The sequence below is a fragment of the Acomys russatus genome, chromosome 24, assembly GCF_903995435.1.
Source record: "Acomys russatus chromosome 24, mAcoRus1.1, whole genome shotgun sequence".
In the NCBI taxonomy this organism is placed as follows: domain Eukaryota; kingdom Metazoa; phylum Chordata; class Mammalia; order Rodentia; family Muridae; genus Acomys; species Acomys russatus.
In genome coordinates, this window is record NC_067160.1 from 1,345,233 (window position 1) to 1,366,477 (window position 21,245).

At 34.0% G+C, this 21,245-nt stretch overlaps 1 protein-coding gene and 2 pseudogenes across 1 annotated transcript; all 3 read left to right on the forward strand.

Annotated features, from left to right (window-relative positions):
• The first annotated feature begins 9,443 nt into the window (after positions 1-9,443).
• Positions 9,444-15,605, forward strand: LOC127207616 (olfactory receptor 8K3-like; annotated as a pseudogene).
• A 129-nt stretch (positions 15,606-15,734) lies between these two features.
• On the forward strand, positions 15,735-16,682 carry LOC127207102 (olfactory receptor 8J3-like). Its single transcript, XM_051166433.1, has one exon. It carries the CDS (start codon positions 15,735-15,737, stop codon positions 16,680-16,682), a length of 948 nt encoding a protein of 315 aa, XP_051022390.1.
• Positions 16,683-19,167: 2,485 nt separating this feature from the next.
• Positions 19,168-20,160, forward strand: LOC127207617 (olfactory receptor 8J2-like; annotated as a pseudogene).
• The last annotated feature ends 1,085 nt before the right edge of the window (positions 20,161-21,245 follow it).

Consider the following 21,245-nt stretch of genomic DNA (forward strand, 5'->3'; position numbering starts at 1 on the left):
TATAATTCTTCACAATTGTTCTTACTCTATAAAAATTGGCCTTTTTATTTAGATAGAAAAGAGGAATTGTTGGTCTGATGTATTCTGATGCTAATTAATAAAAGGGCATCACCTGGGTGGAGCAAATGAGATAAGAGTGGCCAAGGTTCCCAAGCATGAGCACACAGAGAGAATCTTGGGAATAAAGGGTGCTGGAGCGCGAGAGAGAAGAAGAGAGGAGAAGAAAGCCAGCATGGGTTAGGTGGAAGAGAAGCACATGGCTGGCAGGGATGCAGGATTTGGATCAGATGAAGAACATTAGCAAGTATTTAGGATTATAGATGGGAGGTACCTTGATAGAAATTATTACAAGCAGATGGCACGGGGTTGGCGCAGGTATAGGAAGCAGTTTAGGGGATTAATATCTGCCCTGCACCAGGTTACTAAGGCTATTTTAAAATATAACAATTGTCTATGTTTTGTTTCAATGCTAGCAGGTTAGATAATACTGCCATAATAATAATTGTGGGCCTGATAATACACATTATTAGGCCATACTGGTAATTTAATAACAAGATATTTTCCATTTTCTGCTTATTATGAATAGAGCTGCTAAGAACATAGTTGAGGAAATATAATTGTGTAGTAGGTTATCTCTTGGATATATTCCTAAGAGAAGAAGAGCTGGGTCTTTTTTTTTTTTTTTTTTTTAAATTAATTTATTCTTGTTACATCTCAATGTTTATCCCATCCCTTGTATCCTCCCATTCCTCCCCCCCCCCATTTTCCCATTATTCCCCTCCCCTATGACTGTTCCTGAGGGGGATTACCTCCCCCTATATATTCTCATAGGGTATCAAGTCTCTTCTTTGCTACCTGCTGTCCTTCCTCTGAGTGCCACCAGGTCTCCCCCTCCAGGGGACATAGTCAAATGTGAGGCTCCTTAGTCATCAGGGAAATGCAAATCAAAACAACTCTGAGATTCCATCTTACACCCATCAGAATGTCTAAGATCAAAAACTCAAGCGACACCACATGCTGGCGAGGATGTGGGGAGAGAGGAACACTCCTTCATTGCTGGTGGGAATGCAAACTAGTACAGGCACTTTGGAAATCTATCTGGTGCTATCTCAGAAAAATGGGAACAGGGCTTCCTCAAGACCCAGCTATTCCACTACTTGGAATATACCCAGAAGATGCTCCAGCACACAACAAGAACATTTGCTCAACCATGTTCATAGCAGCCTTATTCATAATAGCCAGAACATGGAAACAGCCTAAGTGTCCCTCAGTAGAAGAGTGGATAAAGAAACTGTGGTACATATACACTATGGAATACTACTCAGCTACTAAAAACAAGGAATTCCCGAAATTTGTGGATAAATGGATTGAGCTAGTAATGATCATAATGAGTGAGTTAACCCAGAAGCAGAAAGAATCAAATGGTATATACTCACTTGTATCTGCATACTAGCCCAAGGGGCAAGTCCCACGAAAACCTTCACTTACCAGGAAACTGGGACAGAGGGGAAAGCATCCTATTGGGACTCTAAATGAGAGACTCATGGAAGAATAGCAAAATAAAAGGATACAGAGGGTCCTAGAAATCTACAAGTAGAACAATATGATAGGCAGATTTGGGCCCAGAGGTCCCGCTCAAACTAAGGCACCAGCCAAGGACAATACAGGAGGTAAACTTTAAACCCCTTCCCAGATCTAGCCAATGGTTAGAATATTCTCCACAGTTGAGTGGAGCGTGTGAAAAGCTGGGTCTTAAGGTAGCACTATTTCCAATATTCTGCGAAAATGCCAGATTGAGTTCATAAGTGGTTGTAATAATTTGCACTCTCACTGGCAATGGAGGGTGTTCTCCTTTCTCCACATTCTCAATACCATGTGCTGTCATTTGAGTTTTTGATCTTAACCATTCTGATGGGTGTAAAATAGAATCTCAGGACCATTTTCATTTGTTTTTCGCTGATGACTAAGGACGTTGAACATTTTTAAGTACTTCATAGTCATTCAAAATTCTTTTGTTGAGAATTCACTTTTTAGCTCTGTACCCCATTTAAAAAATTGGATTATTTTATTTGTTAATGTTTAGTTTCTTGAGTTTCTTATATATTTTGGATATAAGTCATTTATCAAATGTTGAGTTAGTGAAGATCTTCCAATCCGGGGGCTACCATTTTGTTCTGTTCACAGTGTCTTTTGCCTAACAGAAGCTTCTCATTTTCATAGGGTTCAATTTATTAATTGATCATAGAGATCAAGAAAATAAAAATTGGAAAGGAAGAAGTCAAAGGACCCCTATTTGCAGATGATTGAGCGTACGTATAAGTGACTCCCAAAATTCTACCAGAGAACCCCTGTAGCTGATAAACAACTTAAGCTAAGTGGCTGAATGCAAAATTAACTGAAAAAAATCAGTACCCCTTCTTTATACAAACAACAAATGGGTTGAGAAAGAGATTAAGGAAACAACACCATTCACAATAGCCATAAATAGTACTCTTGATGAAATTCTAACAAAGCAGCTGAAGGACAAGAATTGCAAGTCCCTGAAAAAAAATGAAGAAGATATTGGAAGATGGAAAGATCTCCCGTGGTCAAGGATCAGTACTTAGGGCCATCCTACCAACAGAAATCTGTAGATTCAATGGAATTCCCATCAACATATCAACACAATTCTTTACATACATTGAGACAATAAATCTCAACTTCATATGAAAAACAAAAACAAACAAACAACCCAGAAAAACCAAATCAATCCTCTACAATAAAAGAACTTCTGGAGGTATCTCCATCCCTGATTTCAGGCTGTGCTTCAAAGCAATAGTAATAAAAACTGCATGAAACTGGCATAGAAACAAATTGTTTGATCAATTGATCGGAATTGAACACCCAGACATAAACCCACATACCTATGAACATTTAAATTTATAGAAAGAAGCCAAAACTATACACTGGAAAAATGAAAGCATCTTTAACAAATGGTGCAGGTCTAATTAGATGTCCACATGTAGAAACATGCAAACAGATCCATATTTGTCATGCTGCACGAATCTCAAGTCCAAGTGGATGAAAGACCTCAAACCAGAAGCACTAAGTCATTAGAAGAGAACTTGGGGGAAAGTCTTGAACTCATGTCATGGGAAACAACTCCCTGAATAGGACACCATGCTCCTTTTAAACAACTCAGCCATTTCTGCAAAGTAAGGATCTTAAGTAGTGAGCAACAACATCATTCTCTCATGGAAAAGCAGTAAGTCAATCTTTCCCCACATCTCATGCTCTGTTACATGGAAGAAATTGTTGGTGGGAGGAAATTATTACCTTGCTATATTCTGCTTGAAAGATAAATGAGGCATATTCCTTCTGGAATATCTGCACTAGGCTTTTAATCACTCATAATACAGGCATTTCTTTTGCGTTAATAATAGACTATTAATCCTTGGCAAATTTGATCACATACACAAATGCACATTCTCACAAAAGAGAAATTTTTGTATAAAATATGCATACTTTGATCATAATCTGTAATTTTCATGTAATAATATAGTATTCATTTATAGTATTTAACTATAATTTAATTGTAAAATATATAATGTATATGTTATATGTAATGTTTAATGCAACAACACGATGATATAATAATATTATAGTAATAATAGTGTAGTAATAAAATGTCTTTAAATTACAAAAAGTTTACATGTTGGCCACTTGAGAGAGACAAAGGCAAGGCATCAATAAAGCCAACATTTAACTAGGTTAATTACAAAATTAACAAATGAAAATTATTAAAATTTTTATCAAAGAAGAAAATATTTAGATAAATTATTGAACATTGTATAGGTTCAGAGATAACCACTTTTCAAAGAAACAGTATGAAATATGAAATTAAATAACACAATTTTGTATACAGTATATCCAACTCATTAGATTTTATTGATGAGCACACATATTTTTGGTGTCTAATGATATCGTGCTTTCAGTGACACCTCCTAGTGCTTTCTTCCAACCTCAGGCCAAATCTGATGGAATGTGAACAGTACATTTATTGTGGAGAATTCAAATAAGTTATTAGCACTCAATAAATATAGGAGTGCTTCAAAAAAGTCACACAAATAAAATATAAACAGTACTCAAGCTGAAGGAAAAATATTTCATGAGGTTAGTCATATACCATAAACAGTCTAGTGGTAATTATTCCATTTGCAATATTATGCAAAAAAGCACCCGTTTAATCAAAAATTACTTTTTAATTTTGAGATAATAATTTCAATAGAACATTTTGCCTTCCCAAATCCTCTCTCCAAAATCTCCCATGTATTCTTTCCTTCTTTCTTCCAAATCCAAGCACTCATTTTTCATTATTTGTTAATGAATACATGTATATATACATATATATTTCTAAAGATAGTCTTTTCAGTCCATGTAATGTTTTAATACAGGCACTGAGAAAACAGTTAGTGTGCTCTTTTCTGAGCAAGTCACTGCTGCCTTTTCTGGGTTTTCTCGATTCTCTTTAATTTTTTTTGTATATTGAGGGACTGAACGTTGGCGCATCTTTGTTCAAGTCAAATTTGGTTAATAACATTGATCAGACATTATGGGAGTACTTTCTGATATTACATCTCTTTGTTAATTATATGTGGCCATGTTTTTCCTACCCCACAAGGCTCTCCCAGATCCTCTACATGTCCCTACCAACTTGCCCCCCCCCAAAAAAAAACAAAAGAAAACAATATAAAATTAAGACAAAAAAATGTCAAAACAAAACATAATGTTCATCTACAAAGCTATTTGATAATCATTTTCCACCAATCCCTCACTTTCTCTGGTAACTAGAAATGAGTTTTCAACACCAAATTATGTTCTTTTGGTTTTTTTTGTTTGTTTGTTTGTTTTGTTTTGTTTTGTTTTGTTCTTGTTTTGAAAATAACTAATGGTAAAGGTTATAAGCACCTGTGCTTAGTTACTGAGCCGGGTCACCTGATATCTGGAAGAGCAATCAAAGCAGGAAGTGTTGGAGGGGCCACAGCACAACTGAGGCTGTGACATTTTTATTGAGAGCCTACACATTCTTCAGACACATAATATAACAACTAATGCCAGGCTCAATACAGTTGTAGTTTCCAGAATGCAATGATGTTTACAAGTTATACAGTTTACACAAGACTAATATCTAAGACCAATTGTCCTATAAAGTTTCCATGCTCCCTTGACTTTTAAAGGAACGTTCAGAGAAACTCAAGTCTGTCCAAATGGTTCACCGCTGGAGAGACTGTGCATATTCTCTCAGACACTGGAAGGTACGTTGTACCCTATGACCCATTGGCTCTAACCTGAAAAATCTGAGAGGCATGACTCTCAAGGCAATCAGGCCAAGACAACTCAATGGTTGACTACTTTTAACTACTTCAATGTTTTCAAAACTCACACCTATTGAACCCTACCTTTGAATTCTATTCTTACCCAATGTGAAGGCATTGTGTTTAACATGAAGGCAAAGCATTGAACTATTTCAAATGTATAAAAAATGCTGATGACTGTTGCACAAACTTTCACTTCACATCTACACACCTTTGCACTTTACTTTTTATATCCTGAACTTCAGTCTGCTTATTATTAATTTTAGTTGACTACAACGGTAAATTATAAGCTAATAATACTTCATATTCTGATTTGATCAAAGCAAGTATTTTCTCTGTTTGGTTCTCTGTTTTAGTTTTGGGGAGGTGGATCCAAATTTACTTTATTTACTTTAATGGGATTCATGCATTTTCTTTGCTGCGTCTATCTGAAGTCACGTATCATGATCTCTACAAGTCTACACAAGTTATCATGCATTTCAGATGAACTCAATATTACTAGTTGCAATATCCAGTAATATCTTATTTATTAATTCTTGAATACATATTTAAGTAGATTTTGATATGTTGGCTAGAATATATGGCATAGTAAATGTGAGAGTACTAGTATCTTTAGGATTCTAACATCAATACATATGGACAAATAAACATAAATTGAATTTCTGGATTATTAAATAAATAACCAGCAAATAAATGAATATATAAAGTCATGGTTGAGTAGCAATACTCCCTGATGATTAGTTTATAACCTCTAGGCATCTCATTAGACTCTCAGATTATTTTCATGTAATCACTGATTCACATAGAAGATCCATAGGGGAAAGGGTTTCTACAGTTTCACAAAATGCATAAATTGACCTCCAAAACTCTATATTAGGGACCACACTGGGAAGCCATGATAGTGGTTTCAGGCAGGTAAGAAATGGTGACATAGCCATCTATGAATTGGAATACTGCCACATTTTGTCCTCTCCCTGAAATCACTCAGTGTCCATTTTTAATACCAATTTTGTGCTTTCTAAATTCCCTATAATGCTCAGGGTACATGTATTACTTTCACATTTTTCTGTGTTAATTTTTAATTCTTGTATTGAAAAAGGCAATATTTATAAGCATCTTTGAAAATTACTCAAAAATGTTATAATACTGAGTCTTAGAATGTGCATATATGATGGACTGACTCATTTAATATTTCTTTAGCCTTCATAAATCAAGTATAAGAAATATTTGGTTTGGATTTAGTAAGACTTTTAAATGAATTGTTTGGCAAAATTAATGATTGTGTGCAGTTTATTAAATTATACCATGATAATTTAATATGAGTTCAATTTTACTATTATTTAAATAAAAATGCACTGTCCTCATATTTTTTAATGACAAAATTTGAAATTCAAGGATTTCATATCTCCTCATTGTGTAATTTTAATTCTCAGTTATTTTTCTCTCTAGAACCTCTGAAAATAATATTCAATTTTTATAAACATGTAAATATAATATATTTCTAAATAATTCAAGAAGGAAATGAAGTAAGCAAATCATCAAAGATATACCTATTTTTATTTGAGGTGATTTTAACCAGTTTCATAGTTATGACACATTTGCTCTAAATTTTAATTATGATCAGTTTAGAGTTTTAAAAACAATATTTTAGTACTCTGAAAAAGTTATTTGGTTCCTGAGAAGACTGTTAAATCTATAAGCAGGAGACAGTTATAGCTGTCCTTTTAAAAATATGGTATTTATTAGGTTATGCTATATTTTTTCAATTCAAATCTATCATGTATTATATAATGCCATTAAATTGAAAATGAAAAATATTATTAGAATGCATTTTAAAATATATATTTGAAGCCATAATTAATGAATTAACAGCTATTTTTACTTACATAATATTTATTCCATAGATTATTTCTATGTTTGTTTTTTTAATAAACATTACCACCCTATATTTTTTGGTCACAGTAATATGTTAAGATTTTAGGTGTGCTTGACCTACTAAATTTGATTCTAAATCTTATTACTCACTGTTAAACTATGATATTAATTACTTCATCTGTGTGTGATTTCAAGTAAACATGTCTAGAGACTTGCAAATGCTCTAATAGTTTCATGTAACGTATTTCCTGTGGTTCGTTGAGTAAATACGACTTCTAATGTTCTGCTCAGTAGGTAATATAGTCATAAAAGGCCTGCTTTGTGAAAAAAAATATGGTATTTATGCATGTAGTTTTTTTTTTAACACTTCTGCATTGAAGACTAAATCAATAAAATGGAAACAAAGCATTTGTTGAAGGCATTTTCTTGTTATTGTGTAATATATGTTTTCATACATGCAAGAATTGTGGCAAAAATTACAATTAGCATTTAAGTAAGCAGAGAAAATTAGATATACTGTTTTTTTCAGAATGCTTAATTTGATCCTTAATGCTTATATAAAGAGAACCCAAAGAGTTATGTCCAGTGTTTTTACTATGAAGTGTCGCATTTGTAATTTCTTTTTATTCAACCAATGATGGTGCTTATAATAGTCAACAAAACTAGTAATGTCTACTCCTCTATATTTTAATCTATGAGATATTCTGTGTGTCTATTTTTATGAGCTGTGATTTTAGAAGTTACCTCCAATGTCTTTTATATTATATTTGCAAACTAAAAACAAATGAACAAAAAGATGTGTGCACAATACACAGGTAGGTTTTAAATCATATTATGTTATCCATGTAATTTATATAAACATGTTTCAATTTATCTTTATAATGTTATTTATTATAATAAAAATGTAGAATATAAAGTATTAAAAAGTGTTATAAGAAAACACACTTCTTTCTCTTTTATTCAAGAATTCTGAGTCTTCATTCTTAAATCAATAATAACAACTATTCTTCCTAATTTGCTCAGATATGTTTATGTTTCCAAGTTCTTCACTATAATGTACAAATACATTTATCAAATTTATATTAAAAAGTATCCTTAGCAAAATGTATCACACCACATATTTATATCACACATATATAGAATTTTGTAATGATTATTAAAAAAATCAAGAATCAGTTGAAACACAGCAGGCAATCCCGTGTTCCTTTGACACAATGTAAACAAACCCTTACATAGGTCTCATGAAAAACAAGATATTTGACCTAATTCCTTATTTAATTATCATTTCAGATTATAAAGAGTTCAGTACTGTCCAGTGGGATGTACACAAACACATGTGAACACAACCTCTTCATGGTAAGTTTAAGCCCTGTTTAAAAATGCAAAAAAATTATATTCATGTGACTATTGAGAGCCATTTAGGGCACTATGGATGCAATACAGCATAAAATCCTTCCTTCTTTTTTCAAAACACTTATAGTCACATCTGTTTGGAACATGCTGTAAAGGTTTTTCAATGAAGTGTTTGACAAAATTTCCCTTTGTGGACACTATGTTAAAATATAGGGGATATATGTGAATATATTCTCTTTAGTTTCTTGATACCAATCTAACTTGTGATTGATTTGCTCTACTGAGCTTAACATAAATTCAATATATTGCAGAACTTAACACATTAAGCTGCTCTATTTGTAAGTGTAAGCATTTCACAATTCAGTCGTACAGTAGAACTGATACATTTTTAAATGCCCTTAGATGGTCTTGCAGCATAGTCTGTATATGAATTTTGACATATTACTAAATTAAGTGATTAAATGTCACTATACATTTTAATTATAGAATGATAAATAACAATTCTGAAGAGGTACAATAAATATTCACATTAATGGCATCTAAAGTATTCAAAGCATTAAAATGTTATTTTATGTACAAATTAGTAAGTTTTATATATCTAATCTCTATTTTCAAGTAAGTTTTTATCTCTTTCTTCTAACTGTATTCAATCTATCTGGATTTATCAATCTTGAAACTATTGAACATCACATTAAATATTAGGAGCAGGTGTTTTATATATGAATATTAGACATATAATTTTAAATATTGAATATTGATAGAACTAGGTATATGTTTTATATATTAGTTTATAACAACTCCTCTAATTAATAATGATGATGATGCTATGTCTGATCAGACCACATTTCCTGATAAGCTAAGATGGAGAACCACAACCTCACAGTGGTGACTGAATTCATCCTGCTAGGCATCACTAACCGCCCTGAGCTGCAGGAACCATTGTTTGGACTGTTCCTCATCATCTATCTGATCTCACTGGTAGGAAATTTGAGCCTGATCATTCTTACAGTGGTGGATTCCAGACTGCAAACAGCCATGTACTTCTTTCTCAGACATCTCGCTACTACAGATCTTGGGTATTCAACAGCTGTGGGACCCAAAATGTTAACAAATTTTATTGCTGACCAAAATAGAATATCCTTTGATATTTGTGCTACACAATTAGCCTTCTTTCTTCTGTTCATTGCTTGTGAACTTTTCATTCTGTCTGCAATGTCCTATGACCGCTATGTGGCCATCTGTAAACCTCTGCTTTACATAGTCATCATGTCAAAAAGATTATGTTGGGCGCTTGTGATAATCTCTTATATTTATTGTACAATTGTTGCTCTTCTAGTCACAATCAAGATTTTCACTTTGTCTTTTTGTGTCTCCAATGTCATCAGTCATTTCTACTGTGACAGTCTTCCTTTGTTATCTTTGGTCTGTTCAAACACACAAGACATTCAAGTGATAATGCTGTTCTTGTCAGCTTTTAACTTGATCTCATCTCTTAGTTGGTCTTGTGTCGTACCTGCTCATCCTCATAGCCGTTCTCAGGATGAACTCAGTTGAGGGCAGACGCAAGGCTTTCTCCACCTGTGGGTCCCACCTGACTGTGGTCACTGTCTTCTATGGGACTCTGATATTTATGTATTTGTTAAGCTTTTCCTTTCTCTCTCTTTTTTTTTGTTAATTGTTATCACATATATCTACATATATACAGATATGTTTCTAAATATAACATTTTTAGACTGTGGGGGAAAAGAATTGTGTAAATACTTCTTATCTATCCTTCTTAATCCCTCAAGGTTTACAAAAATATTTTCTTCCTATGTTTCATGGCATTTTATTTGGATAATGTACCAAATATATCTGTGCCACCAATCCATTGCCAGATAAGTGTTCTTTGGAATAGTAAATGTGTATGAATTGTCACATGGGTATCTATTAATGGAGAGTGAAAACAGCTGATGATTACACAATTGAATTTATTAGAATAAATTTATACGATTAAAATTTACATATTCCTAAGATTTATATTTTGAAAATTCTGTAATTCCTTAGTACTAGAAAGTTCAACATAAAAAAGTAAAATGACACTATTAGTATAGCCATCAAATAATAAAATATTTAAATTATTGCCATTTTATTGCCTTTTGTTTCTATGAACCTACTTCAGTCAATAGTTATAAATCATAATCCAGAGGAAGAAAAAAATTACTAATGTCTGAATTTCAAGGGACATGCGTTAATGAATATACCCCAACAACACATAATATAAATAATGTCACATTAGATACCACATTAAATAAGTGCGATGGTGCTTAAAATTGGTCATATCAATCATTTTGATAGTCATTTTGCATTTTATTATTATGTAAATTCATGAATATTTCAAGATGTTTTACATATTTTCCTATAGCATATATTTTTTATAAATAATGAACTATACTTGAATGAAACAATGTCTAAGAAAATTTGTTTCACTGAATTTAATATTCTTAACAAACATCATTCAAAACATAAAATGCAGGATAGAACAAGAAATTTAAATGAGAAAAACTTACAGCACCTATGAAAACATGAGCTGAGTTGAATATAGGATACAGTAGTGATGTAATGGTTTTCAATCACAGAAATTCTATTTGGAGCATATGACAGTAAGATGTAACAGAGGTTAAATGCGCTTGACACACTTGAAACCAGAATTTAATAACCAGAACTCACAAATGGTGCAAGGAGAGAACTGATTCCTGAAAACTGTCCTCTGACTCTGTGTGTGTGTGTGTGTGTGTACGTATATATATATATATATATATATATATATATATATATATATATACACAAATATGAGTAAAAAATGCAAATATTTGTAAAAAGCAATTATACTGGCTGGAGAGATGGTTCCATGGTTAAAGTACATAATTCCCTTGAGTACGATTGAGTTCCATTTCAAGAACCCGTATCAGACTGCTGACACCTGCCTCAAATTCCAGCTGCTCTGGATAAAATTCCATTCTCTGTCCTCCTTACACATCTGTGTTCTGGAACATATTTGTGTGAACATTTATACATGTAATTACAAATAATAAAAAATAAACATTACATTTTTTGGTTGTGAACATAGTTGACCAACGTATAATAGATCCCACAGTTTTATTGTATCTTATTTAATTAAAATATTGTAGATTTTGTCGTTGCTTCTTTTTGAAGTTCAGTTTTATTTTGTTTTATCGGTTTAGTTGTAAAATTTGGGTTTTTTGAGAAATAAGTTAATATTAGGTGTTTAGGGAGTGGAAAAGAATCTGGAAGGAATTGGGAGGCCAGAAGAAAATCAATATATAGTTAAAATAGTTTCCAATAATAAAATATATAATAAAAAAGAAAATTATTAAAATATAATTATAATAAATAATTAATGAATGAAGTTTTACAGAATAAAATAACCCCACCTTGTCAATATTAAGTATAGATGACTTGATGGGAGGCATTTACTAAACATTATTGAAAATAAAATAACATGTCTACAAATTTTTCTGATACACTAAAAAATTATTTCTTAAATTCTGAAAGAATAAATCATATTACAACTGCATGGCAGAACTCTACATACTATATAGCAAATGATTTTTTTTTTTTGGTCTCTTATACCTTGGTTTGTTCTTGGAGCAGAATAGTAGTTTTATGTTAATTCTACCCCAATAATTAAAATGTACTCTCTAGGCCATATGCTGTGGTTTTAACAATTAGATATTCTTCCCAGGGAGTGTCTAAGTTCCAATTCTTCCATCTTAATATGTCATACAGAATACAACACACACACGCACACACGCACACACACACACACACACACACACACACACACACACACAATGAGTAGATATAACATTGCATCCACCCGCCACCATATTCATCCAGTTGAAGTCATGAGCTACACTCATATTTCACCTTTTGTGAAAAGTTGAGTGGGGACTTGCTAATGAGGTTGCCATTTGTCTTTCTTTCCCCCTGGAATCAAGGATTTACTTAGAAATTGTATTTCTCTGTTCAGGGACCCAGTGAACAAGTAAATACATTTCAGAGGGGCAATCTTTAGGGACAGACACATTTATAACTCTTCAGTTATTTTCACAGGGTCATATTGGTGGTAGATTCTAGAATATTATTCTTATAGGTAGTTTGCATGAAGTAGTTCATTTAGTTATTGGTCAAAACTCAAAATCCAAGTGTCTGTAAAAACAATTATCAAAATTTTGGTCAAGACTGAAATTCTTTTCCTAGCATTTGATGTTGCTGACCTAAGATTGCTACACCAGGTACAGTGATAACCCTAACTTATGCCCAGCGTCTCTACTGAAAGCTTGTACTGGGTTCTGATTTAGACAGTCAGTAAAGGGGTATTTTCCATCGAGTACAAGGAGGTTTTTAAATTTGCCTTAGAACTGGCGAAACACAGGAGACAGATGCCCAAAGAGTGTCTCTGTTTTTAAAAAAGTACTTACAAAGTACTTACAAAGTACTTACAAAGACGACTAACAGGGAAAGGTGAGTGTTTTCTTCTTTTTCATTTTTGTCTAGTGGTGAGCAGGAAGATTTCCTGCTGCCTGAGGGTTAGTGTTTTTGTTCACCTACGGAGAAAACCAGGTTCTGTCCTTGTAAGACATTGTTGAATAAGATGAAGTCAGACCCACAGAGCCCAGGAATAAGCACAGTGATAATGGACCAGCATTTCATGTGAAGGGGCCTGAAATGGATTCCTAGAAGATTTACAGTGAAAAGGACAATGTATGTGTTGGAGACTAGTACAATAACCTACTAAAACCTCAGAGGTTACTTAAGAAACATTTCATAATTGCATTTCTAAATCAAATTCTGAAAGTGTGAGATGTAAAATGAAGGCAGTAAAATGATTATAAGTGGTGATGTTCAGTGCTTGATATTTTTTTTATTGTTCACCGATTAAATAGTTAGTTCTATGTGAAAGCCAGTTTGAGAAAATTTTCAAGTTAAAGCACTTCATCTAGGGATAAATGATAAACCAAACAAGTTTCTGGGAACACTTGAACAGCCTACAGGATTGTGATTTTAGCGATATTTGCTCACCAAAATCATATCATTGGCCTTGTTTTTTATTGTATTTTAGTACACCAAAGATTTACATACATAAGTCTATTAACTATATACAGAAACTCTCACTTCCAAAGCTTAATGCACAAATTTTTAGCCAAAACATTAATTACTGATGATGAAATTGATTCTTGTTGTTAAAGTAAGGATAGGTTCATAGACAATACCATATGTCAGAGTGGAAGATAACCAGAATTTTATATGTAAAAACTACATATAATAGTACCATAGTACCATTAAAATAAATTTTATGACAATGCTATACACCATAAACTGGACGTCTAATAAAACTAGAATTTCTATGGAGGCAGAATGATATAACACAAATATGAAAGAGAGTTGTTATAACACATACCATACCAACTCTAAAATATTTAGGCTTAATGTATTGACTAAGCCGTTTACTTCCCAACAAGCACATCATATTTACAGTTCTATCACATGTATAATTTTGGAAATACTCCTTATGGGCATGTAATCTTTGCACATAGTTATATAGTACAGTATAAAATTCAATATATATATATATATATATATGTATATATACTTTCTAGCTATTTAACTTTCTAGTTATTTAACAATCTATTATGTCTGTTTTTAATATACAAAACTGTAATAGATTTACTATATATACTTCAAGCTTGAAACTCGTTATTAAAGTACAACTAATTACTGAGGATTAATTAAGAAAAGTAAACAACATTAAAACAGGAAAGCAGCACTAATAATTACTGTGATCAGTTATAGATATAACTGTTGTATTTGCATAACATTCACATTACAAAATGTAAACATCAAATTAATTTTTAAAAATCAGAAAATGAGTAAAAAATAACTAATCAGTCAAACATGTCAGTCACAAACCCAAAACCAGATATTTGTAATGTTGTACAATAATATATATATGTAAATATATATTTTTAGATAATTTTTCTTTATTGACAATTGGGTATAAAAATAGTTAAATCCATATGAAAAAGTGAGCCTATAGAATAGTGTGGAACATATTGCAAAATTCCTTAGAGAGACTATGTGCTATTCAAAAATAAAAAATCATTTCTACTCTGTTTCTACCATTCTACCAAGCAGCATTCTACATCCAAGTGATCAAGCACAAAGAAGTTATTTGGAGGGAAATTTGCTAGTTATCAGGTCGAATGAGATATATAGTGAGACTCTGTCTTGAAAATACTGTGGTCCCCTCCTGTCACAGGCCTAGGGGAAGGGAATAGGGTGAAAGAAGGAGGGAGAGGGGAATGGGAAGACACAAGTGAGGGGATAACAAACAGGATGTAATTTGAGTAAATTATTTAAATAAAAAAATCTTAAAGAGAAAAGAAAATACTGTGAATGCTAAATTAAAATATATTGAAATTCTTACAAACTATTTAAAATGAATGTGAATAAATTGTAATGAAATTTTCAGAAAAGAATTCAGGAGAATATAACGGAATTTGAATAAATAGAAGTCAGAACAACATGACAAGTCTGGAAAAACTGGCTGAAGAAATGAATTGATTTAAAAAGATTGACATTTCTAATAAGACACTAAGATGGATGACTATCAAGGAGTAGATCTGTTTACAGAAACCGGTTCAGAAAAGTAAGAGGAACCAATGAAAAAAGCCCTGAGGATGCAAAGCTAGTAACCAAATAATCAAGTATATTTGATTAACTCCTCAGAGGTTGCTTGGTTTTATGACTGAAACAGAAATGTGTGTGTTTGCATGTGTGTGTGTGTGTGTGTGTGTGTGTGTGTGTGTGTGTGTGTGTGTGTGCTCACTTCAGGTAGCTTCTGCTGTTGTGATTCATATAACTGTATCAGTGTTAATTAACAGGTGTCCAAAGCTCTTTGGAAACACAGTAATCTCTGATGTTTCTCATATTTATGCAGTGATTGAAATAAGTAAATGATTTAACATGTTTTATTCTGTCATTCAAAATAAAACAACTATGAATGAGATGTTAAATAATCTATAGAGCAAGACAGAAAATGGTAATATGTTAATGTTTTCACATTACAAGATGAACATAACAATATAAATGGCTCCAGGGAATCTCACTCATGTCACTGAGTTCGTACTCATGGGGGTATCAGACCGTCCAGAACTGCAGGTACCCCTTTTCTCTCTCTTCTTCATCATCTACATGCTGACCGCAGCAGGGAACCTGGGCATCATCACCCTTACCACCGTGGACTCGCGACTGCAAACTCCCATGTACTTCTTCCTCAGACACCTGGCAGTCATCAACTTTGGCAACTCCACTGTCATTGCTCCTAAAATGCTGGTCAACTTCTTAGTCACCGAGAAAACCACCTTATACTACGAATGTGCCACCCAGCTGGGAGGATTCCTGGTTTTCATTGTAGCAGAGATCTTCATGTTGGCTGTGATGGCCTATGACCGCTATGTGGCCATCTGCAACCCTCTGATGTACATGGTTGTGGTGTCTCGGCGAGTCTGCCTTCTGCTTGTGTCCCTCACATACCTCTTTAGCTTTTTTACAGCCATTGTTGTGACACCTTGCGTGTTTTCAGTGTCTTACTGCTCTTCCAATGTAATCAACCACTTTTACTGTGATAATGTCCCTCTCCTAGCACTGTCCTGCTCTGACACCTACCTTCCAGAAACTGTAGTATTTTTCTTCTCAGCAACAAACTTGTTTTTCTCTATGACTATTGTTCTTATATCTTATTTCAACATCATTCTTGCAATTTTGAGGATCCGTTCATCTGCAGGAAGGAAGAAAGCCTTCTCCACCTGTGCGTCCCACATGATGGCTGTCACTGTGTTCTACGGCACCCTTCTCTTCATGTACCTGCAGCCACGGACTAACCACTCCTTAGACACGGACAAGATGGCTTCTGTGTTCTACACCCTAGTGATACCAATGTTGAACCCTGTCATCTACAGCTTTAGGAATAAGGACGTAAAGTGTGCATTGAAAGAATTCCTTAAAAATCCATGCCAACGGCTCAATCTAATATGAATTTGTAACTTTAATATCTTTAACCTAAAGATTTCCTTTGCCCCTTAAAAAAACACTGTTCTTCAAAGATGTTATTGATAAATGGTCAAGACCTAAAAATTCAGAAGGAACTGTATTTATTTATTATTTATTTATTTATATTATTTTATCCCCTCTCTACAAACATAACTAAGAAAATGAAAACATAGGTAATTGGCAAGTTATGAAAATTTACATTTCAAAGATGGAATATAATGTACTGCAAGGGCAGCCAAGGGGTTGGAGTTACAGCTTAGTGGTAGAGTTATTGCATCACAAGCAAAAATTACCTACTGAATTCCTTGTATTAAAATGTCATAAATGGCAAACGAGAGAAAACCTCTCAATAGACTGCAGGCCTTTGAGAATCATTTCTTGAGGTTGTCAAGACTCAGACCTTCTAGGGACAGACAGGCTCTGAACAACTGTCATAGATAGTTATGCCCTTTGTTTTACTTCATGTTGTCCATTCATCAAGCTCTTAATATTTGAGTATGAATTTATTTTATTCTTAATGATAAACTGTGTAACAAAAACCATTATTTTTTCAGAAAAATGTAAATAGTGAAAGAAGTGTTCAGTTAATGAAGATATTGGGAATGTTAAAAGCCAAATGTAATAACCTCCCTAAAAGAATCCTCTACTTTCCTATCCCTCTCCCTTGACACATACATCCAAAATAGTTCAGATTTTTATCTAAAAAATTCCACAAAGATTTTTAAGTTCAAGTTAATATTGTTGAAAAAAGTTCTATTGATCTGTATCTTAAGACCAATCATATTTGTATGAATTTTTAAATAGTGAATTAGAGGGAAATTTCCTTAACAAAAAGCCATCTTTCTATATCAGACAGTATCATATATGCACAAAGCTTTTTATGACAAAACATTTTCAGAAAGTTGATAACTATTCCAAAAATTGGACACATACATTGTACAGTCCTGGATTGAAGTGAGATTGAAAGAGATTGAAAATACAAGTTCAGCACTACGTCAGGAAAGGAAAAGCCTTGGACAGATATCAGAAATCAAAGTAATCTAGACCTTTAGATCAGTGTGTGATCACTTTAGTTGATCAGGAGTTTTAAAAGGTTAAGTAATCCTCCATACAAATGAGGATGCCTTGATCAGAAGAACTTTAGATGTATTCTGGCAGGTTAAGCCATTGTAGGTATTTTTTTTTCACATCCTTTGGTACCTGCACTCTGTATTTCTTATGGAAATTCAAAAGTATTATCAAATTTTACTGCATTTCTCAACTCCTAGATCCTATTTATAGTCTATAGCATTGTTTCACTTACGAACTGCAAGTTGATCATTACAAGCTTTGTATTTATTGTAATATGTCTGATACATACACATTTTTATTCCCTTTCTTTTGTAATTATTACTGACCAAAAAATCATCCATGAGAGCTTTCTTATTTCCAAATGCTTATGATCACAGCAGTATGCTTTATTTTCTGTTCAAAATAACATTTTGATGGACACTTTTCAAGCAAATTAATATTTCCATAGTCGACATTAATTATCAACTTGCGTGGATGAGGAGATGCCTGTAAAGCAATGTAACGAGTGTGTTGTGGAGGGCTTTACCCAGTGTGACTAACATACAGGAGAGCACCTGAGGGAAACATCTTGGCATTAAATTTGACCACCATCTTCCAAATAGGCAGAAATCCTTAATGGAATAAAATTGAAAATACCTGTTAAAGAAAATCCCTTTTGCATGTAAGTGCCACTCAGTTTACTGTGCTAAATCAACTCTTGCTCTGTATGGTCAAAGGCGTCCAGCTTCTTCAGCATTTCAATATAGACTTATATCTATTTTTAAAAGGTAGTTTCTAGAACTTTGTTTTATGATTGATTTCTAGTCTTTTGTTCTGGCCCCATATCTTCTTATACTTAATAGCTGCTATACTGTTTTCTTTGAAATCATGGAGGTAAAAGTTCTTGAATTATACAACCTCCAGTCATCAAAGCCAATTTCATATATGTGTTTCTAGATATTAATACATAGGTAAGTTAGACTAAAGTAATTCTGGGAGTCATAGCCAAGAAATAAAGTGAATAAAAAAAGCAAACCATTCTAAGAATTGCATTAGCCTGTGACAAATTTTTTAAAAGATTTATTTATTAATTATTATGTATACAGCTGCATGTCCATCTGCAGGCCAGAAGAGGGTATTAGATTACATTACAGATGGTTGTGAGCCACCATGGGGTTGCTGGGAATTGAACTCATGACCTCTGGAAGAGTAGCCAGTGCTATTAACCTCTGAGCCATCTCTCCAGCCCAAATTTGTATTTTAATGTTAAAACAAACCATTCAAGAAACAACTAAAATATAAAATTAATAGCAGTTGTCATTGTGAATACAGTGACCATCAATGAAAGAATAAATTGCATATTACCTGATACAGAAAATAATTTTAACAGCATATTTATAAAGATGGACATGGTAATATAATGGCTTCTGAGAATCTCACTCATGTCATTGAGTTCATTTTCATCGGGTTATCTCAACACTCACAAGTGCAGGTACCTCTTTTCTTTGTCTTCCTGGTCATCTACTTGCTGACATCAGCAGGAAATCTGAGCATCATCACCCATACTACCTTGTATTCTTACCTCCAAATACAAATGTTCTTTTTCTTCAGATACTTGGCTATCGTCAAATAGAGACTAGACTCCACTGTTGCTGTACCTAAAATGCTGATCAACCTTTTAGTCTCTGAAAAAACAAACACACACTATGAATGTGCCCCCCAGCTGGAAACATGTGTGGTTTTCATTGTAACAGAGACTTCATGTTGGCTGTGATGGCCTATGACCACTATGTAGCCATCTGCAACCCTCTGCTCTACATGGTTATAGTGTCTTTGTAGGTCTGCCTTCTGCTGGTGTCCTTTACATATACATGTGGATTTTTCATAGCTATTTCTGTGACAACTTGCATGTTCTCTGTGTCTTACTGCTATTCCAATGTAATCAACTACTTTTACTGTGATAATGTCCCTCAGTTAGTGCTGTCCTGCTCTGACACCTACCTTCCAGAAACTGTAGTATTTTTCTTCTCAGCAACAAACTTCTTTTTCTCTATTGTTCTTATGTGTTATTTCAATATTATCCTTATAATTTTGAGGATATTTTTATCTGAGGAAGGAAGAAAGCCTTCTTCACCTGAGCTTCCCACATGATGCCTATGACTGTGTTCTATGTACTCTCCTCTTAATACATATACAACCATGCACCAAGCAATCCATAGACACAGACAAGATGGCTTCTGTGTTCTTCATCCTAGTGATCCCAATGCTGAATGCTGTAATCTGCATCTTTAGGAACAAGAATGTAAAGGACAATCTCTACGACACATATCCAGCTAGCTCATGCAATGCCAAGCTGCCTAGAGGCAAGGCTAGTTCTCTCACTCTCACACCCTCAGAACTAGCTCACGCTTGACATCACCATCAGTGCCAGCTCTACTGTGCTGCCACAGCAAGGTAGAGGTCATGGACTCCAAATGTGGGGCCAACTCTTCTTCTCTCATGAATACTAGGCCAGCTCTCTTGCTTAGTGTGTGGGGCTATGGGGAAGGGCATCTTGCCCTCATCAGTGCCACCACAGGGTAAATGAGTGTCTGGGCTAGCTCCCCAATTCTTATTCTCTTGGGCAAGCTCATTCATTATTCTTTCACTAAGGCCAATATTTTTCTCTGCTTCCAAGGTGAGGTACTGGGCCTCTTCTCCAAAGCCCTGCAGCCTGTGAAGGAGTGGCCAGCACTACACAGACCTTGGACATCATCATGGTCCCAGATGGCATCCCAGACCCTTGTTACTTGCATGGTCTTTTGTGGTAATATGAGCCAGGAACATCAGCACTCACTTGTGTTCTTGCATGGCCTTAGACCCAGACATGGCCCTCAGGTGCAGCATGGCTACCCACATCTGGCTATTCCTTTCCACTCACTCCAGTCTTCATTTATATCTCTTTGCATAATATTCAAACCCTTATGCTTTGCAAATTCCATTTTTATTTCTACAGAGTAGGTGGTTACAGGAGAGCAGTAGCTAAGCTTCACTACTACATGGCTTGGACTGAACCCAGGGCATTTCTCTCTAACTTCTGAGACTTACTGCTGAATTAACTCAGTTTTCTAGTTCTTTCTGAACTCTGGATGGCTGATTCAAGTTAGCTGCTCTATCTCAAAATTTCTCTCTAAATTGACTGATTCAAACTAGCTTCTCTTAGCTGCTCAATGAAATGTTCTGCTTCTGGGTCAACTCACTCATTATGATCATTTCTAGTTCAATCCATTTGTCCACAAATTTTGGGAATTCCTTCTTTTTAATAGCTAAGTAGTATTCCATAGGGTAAATGTACCACAGTTTCCTCATCCATTCTTCTACTGAGGGACACTTAGGCTGTTTCCATGTTCTGGCTATTATGAATAAGGCTGCTATGAACATGGTTGAGCAAATGTTCTTGTTGTGTGCTGGAGCATCTTCTGGGTATATTCCAAGGAGTGGAATAGCTGAGTCTTGAGG